General features: G+C 41.5%; 1 protein-coding gene across 1 annotated transcript in view; it reads left to right on the top strand.

Annotated features, from left to right (window-relative positions):
* pak5 (p21 protein (Cdc42/Rac)-activated kinase 5) overlaps positions 1-14,949 on the top strand; it is a 193,199-nt gene that overhangs the window by 94,188 nt on the left and 84,062 nt on the right. Inside the window, exon 2 of the mRNA XM_078556439.1 lies at positions 5,508-5,728. Within this exon, the coding sequence (XP_078412565.1) occupies positions 5,525-5,728 (204 nt within the window). The 5' untranslated portion in view covers positions 5,508-5,524. The remainder of the gene's footprint in view (positions 1-5,507; positions 5,729-14,949) is intronic.

The following is a 14,949-nucleotide window of genomic DNA, read 5'->3' as shown; positions in this document are numbered from 1 at the left end:
TCTGATCTCATGTTTTTTAAAGGGCTGGATGAATAATTGATCTGGCTTGTCTCCAGTCCAGTCCCATTTTCCTGAGAGGGTTTTGCCATCTTTTCTGTTCCTAGATGCCGATCCAGACTCCAAAAAATCTTAAACTTGGCATTTGAACCACAGATTTGGCATTGAATGATTGACCAATTTTTCAATTCCTCTTTAACTCCATTCCCATTTGCCTGCTTGTGATTTGCCTAATCCTTGGGAATGCTTCTACACCCAGTATGTTGGAAGTATCTCCTCAGTGAGACCATACTCTCCATAATCTATTATCACACTAATCGAAAGTGCCACCTATGCCTGAAAGCAATGCTCCCTTTAGGTTTTCCTCATTCTTGAAGTAAGCTGGCTTTCCCTTCTTTGTTTTTTTTCACATCATGTAGTGCGGGGAGGATGAGCAATTACTGCGAGATTAAAATATTATCAATTTTGGTTAACAGTAAGCAGGATTTAACTTAAATTAGCTTTCACTGAAGGCTCCCTATGAGCCTTTTCCACTGTCCCATTATGGACATTTTATATTTTCAGCAAGTTGCATTCTACAGTTGACCTACAGAGGCACACTTTTGAGTTCCTTTGTCCCTTTCCTTCACAATTGCCAAGAATGTGGTTGTTTACCATCATGGGAACAAGTAGTGATCTGACCAACAATTGATAAAAGCCTTCAGAACAGTTGGGAACTTCCAAGTGTAAGTCATAAACCTGTCTCCTCTGCATTGGAGAAGAAAAACCCTAGCCGGTGTCTGATACCTTGGTAAATCCAATCTCTAATGTATTTCTCCACTGAGTTCCACTTGGCTTTCATGCATTCAGCTCAGTGAAGGGCACCTCTTACAGTGGTTTGCATAACACAGCACAAGCAGGCTATTCAAGTTTGAGTTTGAGCTCCATCTAAAGAAGTATGTTTCAGATAAATTGATTATTGAAAGTATATTAGAATATCTCTAATTAGTGTCTCAAGCTTTGTTTAAATTATCACCCCAGCAAAGCACATGTTGATCCAATAGGTTCTCTATTCATAACCGAAAAGAGAAGCCACATTGTAGTATTCTGAATCGTTGATTTTGTTTGCTGTACCATGGGTCATTCCATTCTCTTTGTGCATTAGATTCTGTTGCTAGGATCTCAGAGGATTACAAAAAGGACTTTGTAGACTTGTGACAGAATCACTGATTATATGACCTATTGGGAGCAGTTTAGAAAAACACTTGCCTTCCCAACCATCTCCAGAAAAACAATTTGTTTGTTATAAATACAAATTGTTGTTGTTAGGATTCCGTTGTTAGGATATTTTAAAAAGCACACCAGAATATGATAAAAGTCAAGTGCAGAAAGTATGCTCTTTCACTGCTAGTGATTGATTGATCATCATTAGGGGAAGGGCAAGTCTGATGTAAGTATTTTTAGTTAGCAACATTATTTTAGCTTCATAAATACTTTGGTTTTATCTTTACTATGTATAAACAGAAGTTGATGACCAGCATGTGCACTGCTGAATATGGCTGAAAAAATACTTTTTTGTCGAAGCTTTTCGTCTTGCACTCATCAAGACAATTCACAAGAATACCAGATATATACAATTTATACTGTATGAGAAGAGAGTGTTGATTGGTTGGCAAGTGGACTCTGGTAGAGGCGTTGCCATGGAGAATGCACCAGTTGGTGGTGACTGACAGTTAACTGCCAAGCATTGCTTGAAATTTAAACCAGGCAGCTTAACTCTGGTCAAGACATTGCCACCAGCGAAAGCCATCACTTATTTTGTTTAGCTGAAACAGGCACGATGTGTGTACATGTTCTTTTCGTCTGCAAATAATGGGGCCCTGTGTATTAATATATGTAGCTTCCAGTACATGCAGCTGGAGCCCGACTGACAATCTTAAATTGGCTGTCAGCGTAATTCTTAGCACATTGAGGATTATTTAGCAAATGTTGTCCAGTCGCAGAATCGCATATAATGTTGGACACTGTGTTTTGAGTTTTGCAAGCATGAGCTGGCTGGGTACGCTCTCTACCTTGCTTGTTACAAACTGCGGAAGGGACATGCTGTTTGATACGATTCGCCAGTCTTTGGGACATACGGTCTACATACCTAGCATCACACTGGCACTGAAATTCATATATCACACTACTCATTTGTGTGATAGGCAGCACATCTTTTTGGCTTGATGGCAGCATCCTGTTAGTGGTGAATACCACTCATGTTGCTACTGCATAGTAGCAGCGTGAAACAGCTAGCTTCACCTGTTGCTCAAAGTTTTGAGTTACCTTGCCCTTGCAGGATAGCCTAAGGTATACTGGGCACTTTTCAGGGCTGAAAGTGATGGCTTTAGGTCCATCCATGAATTTGCGTGATATACAGTGCGTCTGTTTCAGCTGAACAAAATAAGTGACAGCATTCGCTGGTTGATTCCTCAGGGCAATGTCTTGATCAGTCAGAGTCGAGCTGCCTGGTTTAAATTTCAAACAATTGGTATTCTTGTGAATTGTCCCGATCAGTGCAAGACGAAAAGCTTTGATAGAAAAAGAAGTCTTTTCTTTTCCCAGGAATACTCAAGTTCTGTACTACCAAACGACTATTTGAACTGTTGAATGTAAACTACCTGTACAATGGTTTGTTCAAGCTGAATTATTTGCTTATCCTACCCTTCAGTTTAGATTGGGCAAAGCACTCTAGGTAATTTTCTTCTTACATTACAGCAGTGGCTACATTTCAAAAGTACTTCATTGGCTTTAATGCGCTTTGAAATAGAAAAATTGCTTTATAAATGCAAACCTTTCTTTTCCTTTCAAAATAGCAATGTAAGGAGTTTTGTACAGTATCACAGGGCTATTAACGTTTTAGGAATTGTACATGCAAGGTACCAAAGAATTATTGTTGGTGAATAAAGTAAATTTATAAAGCTGTACGATTCCAGTTGACTATTGTTTTGTGGTCCCTACATTTTTTACGGGGTTAGCTTCCCTGTGTACATTGATGACACACTGCTCTATTTCTACTTTTTTTCGATCCTATGTGCCTGTCATGGATGTGTCAAAAATATTCCACTAGACACTGGGAAGACTGATCCCATTTTCTTTCAGCCCCCAACATAAACTCTGCACCCTTAACACTAACCCCATCCCCTTCTCTGCCCACATGCTGAGGTTGAATCAGACGATGTGACTCTTTGGTGCCCTGTTTGACCCCAAGCTAAGCTTTTACACCCATATTTTATCCAAGGCTGATTGTGTCAACCTCTACAATATTGCCCATCTCTAATTTTGCCTCACCGTCCCCCACCACCCAACTGCTATTGAAACGCTAATTAATGTTACGTTTTGAATCCTCTGGGCTCTATTTACCACTTTCCAGCCTCCTATTCTCAGTCTCACTGCCTCAGGTTAGCTTCCTGTCCCTCAATGCATTGAATTGAAGATTCTCACACCAACCTTTAAACTCATTCATTGCCCTGCCCCAGCTTATCTGCAACTTCCACAACTCATGTCCTCTCCTTCACCTTTCAGTTCACAGACTCTGGTGCTTTGTGAATTTCAACCCTTCTCCACCGACCAACTTCAATTGCCCCATTATTGCTGGCACAGTCTTTATTGACTATACCCTTTGGCGAGCTCTTCCTATTTCCCCCTGTTTCTCTCTCCATCTTTTAAAAAGAAACCTTCTCTAAACACATCCTTACAACCAAGCTTTCAAGCTGTTAAAACTGTCTTGTCTCATTACTAATTCCTGCATTTTATCATTTTTCTTTTCCTCTGTAAAACACCTTAAAGATGTTTTCTACATTAAATGCATTCTGCTGTTTGCATTGGTTTGGGAAGGTTCTTCAAATTGCCCTCTTTTTAGGTACACAGGCACATTTTAAATATTTCTCATATCAAAAAATATTTAATTTACAAAGAAACTGAACAGTGTATACCAATGAAACAATTGAATAGTTAAATATAGTTTATATTAGGACATTTTCAGCAGTTTTAAATCGGGTTACTCCCAAACACAGACTGGGACACCCTTAAAATGCTCGTCTTTGATAACCCAATTTTCAGTAATATTAATAAAACAATGCCAAGTTCCCACTCTTAAAAGCATCAGACAATACTTCTAAATGGAAAGTAAAATTATACACCTTTACAAGAAAAGCAAAATACTGTGGATCCTGGAAATTTGAAATGAAAACAAAGTGCTGGAAAAACTCAGCCAGTCTGGCCTCATCTGTGGAGAGAGAAACAGAGTTGATATTTCAAGTCCAACATAACTCTTGCAGAAGTCATCTTGGTGGTGGGGGGGTAGCCCCACTGCATGCAGGGCATCCCCGAATGAGGTCACCTTTTTTCATCTAGGCCATCAAACACAGCCTGCCCGCTCCCACCCGTCTGCGCAGGCCGGCTGCATTATGGTGTTGGCAGCATATTATACAGATCAGTGGGGCCTAAGTGACCTTTTATTATTTATCTACATATGGCAACCGGGCTGCTGATTTTGGCTCCTGCCTACCTAGCGTATTATGGGGTCAGCTGAGGTGTGGGCAAGAAGGTCCTGGGCTAGCCATCTTACATGCCCCTCCCCCACCCTGCTGAAAACACGCTTGGCGGGGGCCACATAAAATCCAGCCTGTTTTGTGCGCAATTACCCAATTGCGCCAAAGCAGAAACTCTACCCTAATAGTTTTTAAGCAAATAACATCATTAGTGCTTACAAATTATGAAGTTGGAGAGAAACAAACCCGTAATGCAATGCTTAGCATCCTAGTTGTGCTCTTTAAAAGTGTGATTTTAAGCAAATCAGATTTTCCAATAAGGATTAATGTATAAACTGGAGTTAGGTTCCACAGCTAGTCCCCTCCCCGCCCAGTCTCTATTACCTGGATGTGGAAACAGCGAATCAGTAGTACTTTTGGCCATTTGGAGCGAGGTGGTGAGCAAGGCAGCAAATAGAGCAGAATCAGGGCTGTCCTGGGAATCTCCCGTCAACTCCTGAGGTTGCAGACAAACCTCCTGATAGCACTGTTCCATTGGTCTAACTAACAGTAATGACGACGCACGCAATGATGACATAAAAATTGAAATCGCAACATAAATCGGAGAAACAGGCCTTAAAGAATAAACAACTTTGAAATGAAGCACCATTAAGCTGGCCGACTTAAAGCGAGGGCTTACTGTACAGCATTTATTTCTTAAAATGATTTGTTTTAAAGTTGTCTCAGTTAATATTTCTGCAACCTATCTACAAGAGGGGGCAAATGTTATGTTCTCATAATGAATATTTTGAGTGTGTATTTTCTAATTTATACATTATTTGTTCAGTGTAGACTGCACCATTGTAAAATTTAGTGCATCCTAAAAGGTCCCCCCCCCCCCCCACCAATTACCTGGTTTTGCCCTTAATATGACACAAGTGACTTTTGTTTTCTCCTTTTTAACATATGGTTAAGATTAACAAACGCTTCATGGTATCCTGTCTTCTAATATTGTTGCAGGTCTATTAGGATCCGGTATGTTTGGAAAGAAGAAGAAACGTCTCGAAATTTCCGCACCTTCTAACTTTGAACATCGGGTTCATACTGGATTTGACCACCATGAGCAGAAATTTACAGGACTTCCTCAGCAATGGCAAAGCCTGCTTGCAGACACAGCAAATAGACCTAAACCTGTGGTTGACCCATCCTGTATAACCCCTATACAGTTAGCTCCTATGAAGGTACAGGTTCAGTTCTTTGCATGCTGTAGTTTCTGATCTGCATTGACTTTTGCATTCAATTTTATTATATTGAAATTTTAGCTGCAATGAAGGCACAGGTTCAGTCCTTTTCCTGTTGCGGTTTCTAATCTGCATTGACTTTTGCATTTCATTTTATTATATTGAAAGGTTAGGTGTTATTATTTATAACGTAATCACAAGACAATTGCAACTTGGAAACAGAGTGTGTGACGGAACAATATGTAAATAACACATTCAAGTTTAACCATAACCTAGCCATAATCTAGGATTTTTGCCACATGACTGTGTATTTAGTAATGTACGTCTGCCAAAACAGAAACAGTGAAGTGAGGGACATTACTCTGAAAATGTGGGAACTCTGACACTTGGTAATGTGCTGACTGTTCTTTTGCTACAAGGTAGATTAAGGTAGTTGGTGAGAAAGGCTGGTGGTTTCAGAGCTCCTGTTCCAAGGGTGAGGGCAGTAGGAGTGGTGGTTTATTAACATGAAAACGACTGCTGTGCTTTGGATGTGTCCTGCCACTTAACTGAAAGTGTCTCCTAGCTCATTGGCGTTACCTTCCACAATTGGTAAATCTTGTTACCATCTGCAGCCTGCCTTATGGCATCATCCCTTTGGAGACTGAATTGTGTAGAACATGGCAGGCTGCAATTGTTTGAAAGGCTATTCTACGGTCTTAATTAATCCAGGCATTAGAATCTTTGCTTGAGAATACTGAGACCATACAGCTCATGTTGCTCTTCAACACTTGTATGTAGGTTCCTCAGTATGGTAAATATCTATGCCTGCAATGAATAGTTTATTATGCATGGGTGGCAGTCATCCGTTCAGTTTTCTTGATCTTTCAAGTGATATTGGAACCATGGATTGCTGTAATTATCATAACTGCCAGCAGTAGATATGGCTCAATATCTATGGTCACAGAACAGTCATATTGATGGATGTTCATGAGAGGCATGGCATTGGGCTTCTGTCCAGCCACAAATGTTTGGGTCCTAACATGTTTGACAGCATAACAGTAGGTTCGCATCAGCCTCTTGAGATGCAAACACTACATGTTTCCTGTGATCTTTCTCCTGCACTTAGAGGGAGGTCCATAGGTCTTCTGAAAGTAACACACAATGACCCTTTCCTGGAGAAACAGGAAGGGAAAGTCAATGCAATCCAACTTTAAGAGTCTCTCACTTTGCCTCAATAACTTCCTTGCTCAGGCAACAGCAATATAACACTGAAGAAGTAACTAACAAACAGCTACATAGGAATCGGCAAAATGGCAATATGCCTATCCTGTCCCAGCAAAGACCTAACCTGAAGGAAGAAACTCCTTGTGCAATAACCTATATTTGGGACCAAAGCACCTGGAGCACTGCTGAGGTGGTCCAAATATATTCTAGGGCCAAACCCTCAGTTGCATTTTTTTCAAGACTTTAATCAGCCAGCCTGTTCTATCGCAAGAGCTCAGGTTCTAAGTGCCACAATTGTGCTGTACGATGCATTATAGCGTGCTGTGCACACAGCCCCAGATTTTAGCAATATGTGCAGGCATTCAAGTCAGAGTAGGTACCAAAGTTTGCCTTTATATTTACCTTTCTGGATTAACTTAAAAGAGCTAAGCCAGGTAACATATTTTTAAGCATTCAGTGTAATGCAAATTCTGTGGGGATAGGCTAAAATTGTGTCTATTACAATGCACGTGAATTTAAAATTAACCACGGAAAAGGATAAAGGAGAAAGCAAAAATATAAGTATTTAGCTAAATTCCCATTTTTTCTTACAGTTTAAAAAAAGAAACTTTTAAATTTTCATGTAGATGGCCAGGTGACAAAATGTTCTGGAGCTTCAGTTTGCAACACCGTGCAGTATTCGGACACAGGTTTGCATATGCAGTAACCACTCATAAAGTACTTGATGTGCCATAGCTCCTGATCTCTTGATATTGAACAGACCCAGTTTGAAATGGTCTTACAGTACTCTATGCAAGATAAAGATGGGTTACAGTGTCCGTTAGTTGAAACAGATCAGCATATACTTGATTAAAGTTTCCAATTTATATTGCACAAAAGTTATGCTGTTCGTTGAATGCGTAGTGTTAACCAAAGGCAGAGAAGGAAAAGGCTGCAAGTTCTAGAAATTCACAACACTAATATCTGAAAACAAGTCAGACGATACAAAATGCTGTCCCATCATAAGCCCTAATGAAGAGTCAACACTCATGAAACCAAGTCCTTCCATTTCCCAGCAAATGCTGATTGACGTGTTAATTTCCAGTATTTTCTCTGTAATTATGTTCTTTAAACAGAAGTATTTTTGCAAAATAGATGTTCAGTAAAAACAATAATTGCATGCAGAATTTCCTTGAAGTTGGCTGTCAAGTTAAGATCTAACAGAGCTTGATCCAATGGAGGTTTTACCTGTGATGAACTCTTTCAGGATACGCTACATTAGATGCTGTGTAAACTTCTTATCCTGTGAATAAAGGAGGGAGAAATGTCATGCGGTTGTAGTATTCTGAGTAATCAACCCCCTGCTCTGAACTTCTGAACAACCATGAAGGGTCACTTTAAACTGGGTATTTGAAAGAGGCACACTTCACAACTTAAATGTGAACAAAATGTACATTTTTGTAAATCATTTGCAGTGTAGTTAGCATGTGAAACGTTTTTGTTCTATTAGAAACTCTGTTTTCTTTTCATGTTTTCTGTCATCGTACTGGTCACGTAATGAATGGTACGGTATTGGAGCCAATTGCTTTGTTCATGTTATCGACTTTGTTTTCTGTTTATTCATTCATGAGGTGTGGACGTCACTGAGGTGAGAAAATACAGCTGGATGTACTGAGGTTTTTTAATTCTTTCACAGGATGTCGGCATCGCTGGCTAGGCCAGCATTTATTGCCCAATCCTAATCACCCTTGAGAACGTGGTAGTGAGTCGCCTCCTTGAACCGCTGCAGTCCATGTGGAGTAGTTACACCCACAGTGCTGTTAGGAAGGTAGTTCCAGGATTTTGACCTAGTGACAGTGAAGGAATGGCGATATAGTTCCTAGCCCGGATGGTGTAGTGCTTGGAGGAGAACTTGCAGTTTGTGGTGTTCCCATGCTTCTGCTGCCCTTGTCCTACTAGGTACTAGTGGTCGTTGGCTTGGAAGGTGCTGTTGAAAGACCATTTGTGAGTTGCTGCAGTGCATCTTGTAGACGGTACACACTGTTGCCACTGTGCGTCGTTGGTGGAGGGAGCGAATGTTTGTGGATGGGGTGCCAATCAAGTGAGCTGCTTTGCCCCGGATAGTGTTGAGCTTCTTGAGTGTTGTTGGAGCTGCACTCATCCAGGCAAGTAGAGAGTATAGCATCATATTCCTGACTTGTACCTTATAGATGTTGGGCAAGTTTTGGGGAGTGAGGAGATGAGTTCTCTCCACAGGATTCCCAACTTCTGACCTGCTCTTGTAGCTACCGTATTTATATGGCTGGTCCAATTCATTTTCTGGTCAATGGCAACCCCCACAGTGTTGATAGTGGGGGATTCAGCAGTGGTAATGCATTGAATGTCATGGTTAGATTCTCTCTTGTTGGAGATGGTCATTGCCTGGCACTTGTGTGGCACGACTGTTACTTGCCACTTGTCAGCCCAAGCCTGCATGTCCAGGTTTTGCTGCATATGGGCATGGACTGCTTCAGTATCTGAGGAGTCACAAATGGTGCTAAACATTGCGCAGTCATCAGTACCCACTTCTGACCTTATGATGGAAGACAGGTCATTGACGAAGCAGCTGAAGATGGTTGGGCCTAGGACATTACCCTGAGGTACTCGTGCAGCAATGTCCTGGGAGTGGGATGATTGACCTCCAAGTGGCTTCCCTTCCCCAGAAATAACCAGTCCCCAACATTTGTTCCCAACAGGAAGGCTGGTCTCACTCAGAGCAGTGATACCAATTGGGAGTCTTGATAGCTCATGTGATGTGATTGCAGTCCATGAGCGTTCTAACATTCCAAGTTGTAAAATTTAAAGCTTTCTTTCTTTGACCACAAATATAGCGATCCCACAGAATGTGGTTCCCCAACTAGGAAAAGGTTGGCTAAAAAGTATTTTTGGGGCACCTTTTCTAGCCCCCTCATCATTTTGGGGTGAGCTGAGGGTATCCTGAACAGGATTGCTCAGTCACAGATGCTGCTGTCCAAAGACACCTCTGTCACAACTTGGATGCCCAAAGAACTTCATGCGTCTATCATCAGTGTGCAGATTCTTGACTAGGGACTGCTGGGTTCACAGCCCTGTCCCTGTCGCCAATCCTCCATCACCACGTGACTTGGCAAATGGACCCTGGTAGGAGCCTGCGTGTGACTGCGTGGGGACCTTGGGACGATGTCATTGTCCACACGATCTCGACGGGTTGGTGATCAGATATTTGTGACATGATGACCGGGACCACCTTGGCGCTGCAGCCTTCTTCCGCCTTTGCAGCTGGTGAGATGCACAGTCTTCTTTCAGCTGTTCTGCCGTTGAGGACATTTTGGGCTGCATTTTGTATGGCACCTTCCCCTGACTTTGCCGCTTTGGCTGGCCTACCGTGATCGAGGAGCTCCTGACGGCATCGCTCAAGGGGGTCATCAGAGCACACAAGCCTCTCCACCATGTCGAGGTGGCAATCCATGATGGGTTGCCGATATCTATCATCTATCTGTATTGATATTATGCGAGAAGTCACAATAGCATTAGTATGTTGGGTGAGTAGACAAAGCTGTTTGGTTTAATATATCCCCTGCGAATGCTGAATAAATGAGAAATATAGTGTATGTACTGCATTGGTGGCTTATTTTCTATTTCTTTCTTCAAAGAGGAAAGTGTGTGTTGTAGATGACAGGCAGCCAGATCGTCATCGTCCATTCTGCTGGGTGTAAAATATATTGAGACTTCTTCCTGCACTTGAATGCTATGGAATGTATGTTCTTTAATGTTTTATGTACTAAGACATTATATTATTTATGCTATTTCAATATTTTTGTGATTTAAGTATTCACGAATCCCATTGCAATGTGCAGAGGGACCCGGAGTCTCAATAGTTGGCAAGTGTCTGACAGAGAAGGAAATTAGTATGGCTGCTATTAAATTTCGGTTCCCAACACAGGAACCTGACTGATCTTTAATGGGCCTTTGAAATGAGAGATTAGAAAACTGCATGTGTTCTGCAAACAGGAAAATTGCAGGCTCTGCTTTTATGTAGAATTCATGAGTTAATATTTGAATTGGTAATGAAGTGAATACACAGCGTAAGTCTGAATTGGTACTGGTGACATGAAACCTTTGCCAGAATTTTCAGCAATACGTTGCACGGGCAAGAAACAAGTACATTCAGGAGCTTTCAAAATCACTGCCCAATTTCAGTTAGTGAAAGCTGTTGGAATTTTCAGAGTCAGTAGTCGGCCGTCGCTTGTTTAAAAGGAAAAATATCATAACTGGAGAGCAAAGTGTGCCTGCTGTTTGTAAGTCAAGTGCTTTTATGTTTCACACATCTTTGGTGTCTCAAAAAATGTGCTTTCAGACGATGATCCTGATCTTGGAATTATGTTGCATGTTACCAGGACAGAAAATGCTGCTGGTTTTAGTGGTGTGCTGCAGCTGATGATCCCTGCAGTATGGTGTATGAAATGAGGTAATAGTCAGAGAATATCAAGGCATTCACACGGGTGGTAAATAGAAAATATACAGAGGAAGCACTTGATAGGGACCTTTGTTGTATTTTAGATATTTTTCCAATTCTGGGGGAATCTTTGGAGCTTGCTCTCTACTGTTTAATGGGACATAAATGGTATCTTTGTGCATGAAAACTTTTGCCGACATTAAATCACACCTGTCACAATGCTGTCTTTTTCTATAACTCCCAAGTATAATTTAAGTCATCCGTCACATCAGCATGTCGAACTTCTGCAGTTACAAATGAATGAGTTAACCATTTAAATAAAGCACATTTTAAATGTCTCAAATGTTTATGTATTTCATAGTACTAGGAAATTATAAAATTACTATTTGGGTATAGTTTAGACCAGTTGGTCTCCAGTATGTCAAATTCATGTTTCTCTCTACAAGCACACACATTGAATAGTAATATAATTCTGCCAACCTATTTTTGGAGAAAATGAAGTAAGGCTGCCCTCTAGAGGTCACCATAGTTTAGTTCAATCCCCCCTCTGCTCAATCGCTGATTTCTTATTGTTATGTCTCATTTCTCATCTGACAATTGATATATTGGTTTCCTGTCACCCAGCAAATGGATGTCAAAATTCTTGTCTTTCTTTATATGTCCACTTGTGGACTTGTTCCATTTAAGTTCTCCATACTCCTCCAACCCCTGTGTTAGCTAACATGCACATACTGTTCCTTTCCCTTCCCCCTACCCCACCCCCACTAGGGCCATCTGTCACTTGCTCGTCCTGCTTTCTATCCTTAATGTCGTCATTAGCACATCCTTTAGATAATATCACCGCTGTCAACACCCCTTTGTCCATGACATCTTTGGCAATCTCTTCTTTGCCTCCACCTATCTCTGGCCCTCGATCCAGCTCCACCTGTCCCACCCCCCTTAAATAGCTTATATTTCACCTCATTTCTATTTCTCTTTAGTTCTGATGAAGAGTCATACGGACTCGAAACGTCAACTCTGTCTTCCTCTCCACAGATGCTGTCAGACCTGCTGAGCTTTTCCAGCTATTTTTGTTTTTATTTCAGATTTCCAGCATCCACAGTATTTTGCTTTTATCTTAGTGTACATACCGTTCTCCTGACTCTAGCCTACACTGCTCCCTACTTCCTGTGTCCCACTATCAGTGGCAGAGCCTTTAGTCATCCTGCCCCAGGACTCCCTTCCCAGGCTTCTTCGCATCTTTCTTTAATTTAAGCCACCCCTAAATCTATCTTTTCAAATACGTTTTCTGGCACAAGCCCGACTTCCTCCTCGTATCTGGTGTCTTCTTTTTGGTTAAGTAAATGGTAAAGATAGTCAATGAGGATAACTTCCTAACCTCTAAAATTATCCATAATATCAACCTCTTGTAGTTCAGGAATATATCCTGTTGATTTATGGCATTTTGAGGAAGCACATGATGGGGAAATTGCCAACCTCATGTGATATGTTTGGTATGATTGCATCTGATTGGGTACTGATTCGCCACTGTGGACTGACCAGCGCACCTTAGGGGGAAGATTGGTGATGTGGTAGGACCTTGTGGGTAGTAGAGCATCAGGATTTTTAAACGAGATGGGAGGGTGTGAAAGAAGGTGAGGTTTTCAAGGAAGAGACTAAGGGTAAGATTTGGTGATGAGGGACACAGCATAGCTGCAGTGGTTTCAGTGGGGCAGGCGGTAGAAATTATAGCCAATCAGGGACACTTTGGTGAGTGAGAGACAAGGAATTGCTGCCACCAGTGAGCCGGGTTTCCTTCGAAGCATCAATATCAATGCAGTCATTCGCAACAGAGCTGTGGAGGGTAAGGTCCTTGCTCACAAATGAATAGGCATTCTGGAGAGAAGTCTGGAGAAGGATGCGGACTGTAGAATCTATGTCGAACGGAAAACTTGAAAGTGAAAAGTTTATCTAAGTGCCCCACCAACAGAAATGGTGGTTTGTGAAACATGAAGGAAAAGCAGTGCCATCTGTTGCTGAGAGGCCTGAACAGCAAGTATAAAAAGGTATGCAAACATTCAATTATTCCATAAACTCGTGACAAAAATATTAGACAGGAAATAAAAGGATCAAACAGGAATCTCACACTAAACACAAGGGCAGTGATTTTCCTGGCTACTTCGGGCACTAAAGAGCCTGCGGGATCCCCAAAATGGGGTGTTAAGTTGAAATGCTGATTTAGCGCAGGGCACCACCTTGGTTCCTAGCGCAAGCTTGAGCTCATTTGCCTTTGGTGATGTGGATCATTAATGAGCTGATTTCCACTTAAGTTGCCTGCTCATTTAAGGAGGCTGCATGACATTTTGGTGGCTAACATTTGACTTGACGCTCTCTCCTAACAGCAACCGGCTGATTGGGGGTAAACACATTGCTGAGGATTTAGAATGTTACTTAAAGGCATACTCAGCTACCACTGTTCACATGCTGCTGGAGGCATGACGAGGAATATTGAAATGCATCAGAAGACTTTCTAGAGCATTTTATCAAGACATTAACATTCAGCCTGGAAATTCTCTGAGGGCTTCACCTAAAAATAAGTAGGTACTATGCAACTCTCCCTTATGGACACCTTATAGGAATCACCGGGAGAAAGCGAGTGTTCGGTCACAAGCATTTTGTTTAAGGGTCCTCCTTGATCGGCAGGAGGAATGGGAGGAGAACACAAGACCTCACAGAGCAGCACCAGAGTGAGAGGGTAGCTTGTCCTGTGTAGGTACAGGACATCCCTCCTCCTGTGGATCTCCAGGACCTCCAGTGCTGCATACAGGAACCTGTCCACCCTCTCCCTCAGTCCCTGAGCCAGCCTGAAACCTGCCACCGGGTGTAAGTCAGGAACTCCACACCTTCACTGAAAGTGGGTGAGTGCAGCCACTCACTGCAAAAATTGCATCTACTCAGCGTCTGAGTATTAAACCTGCAAGTGTCTGTTTAAGCACCTCCAGGCAAGTTCAAATTATGATAATTAACACTTGGGACCGAAATTGTGTGTTAAAACTGGACCTTCAAGGAGGCCTGTCTTTGTTAGCACAGCGCCTATTTCCCTCCTGCTTTCACCTTTTCAACAAAATAACCTTAAGATTTAATATATATCCAGCAAACCTCCCAAAATGTCTCAAAATAACAGGATGATACATTTATCTAAAAGAAGGCAACTCCCCTTCCCACCTTATATGCGAAGCCATCATCCATGTTTACTTATTAATATCTCAAGCACATTTCTACACCTAGCATCATTTGATGATTTTACGCTTGAAATCTACTTGATTCCAAAAGTAATTAAATTACACAGACAGAACCACCTATACTTACACCCGTAAACCTACTTTACAATAAACCCGAAAAATATTATGAAAATTATTATATTTTTGTCAGTGTGCATGTGTGTTATGTTTATATGACTAATTTAATTAAACTGAAGACAGTCAGACTGCAAGGTTTAAATCATCAAAGGGATTAGGTGTAAAAGCAGGCATCTTGAAATGGAAATGGACAAGCTAATATTTGCATTTGTAGATAAGTTGAG

This window comes from Cetorhinus maximus, chromosome 14, assembly GCF_964194155.1.
Source record: "Cetorhinus maximus chromosome 14, sCetMax3.hap1.1, whole genome shotgun sequence".
Taxonomy (NCBI): Eukaryota; Metazoa; Chordata; class Chondrichthyes; order Lamniformes; family Cetorhinidae; genus Cetorhinus; species Cetorhinus maximus.
The sequence above is the reverse complement of the archived record's forward strand: the minus strand, read 5'-3'. Positions and strand labels throughout refer to the sequence as shown.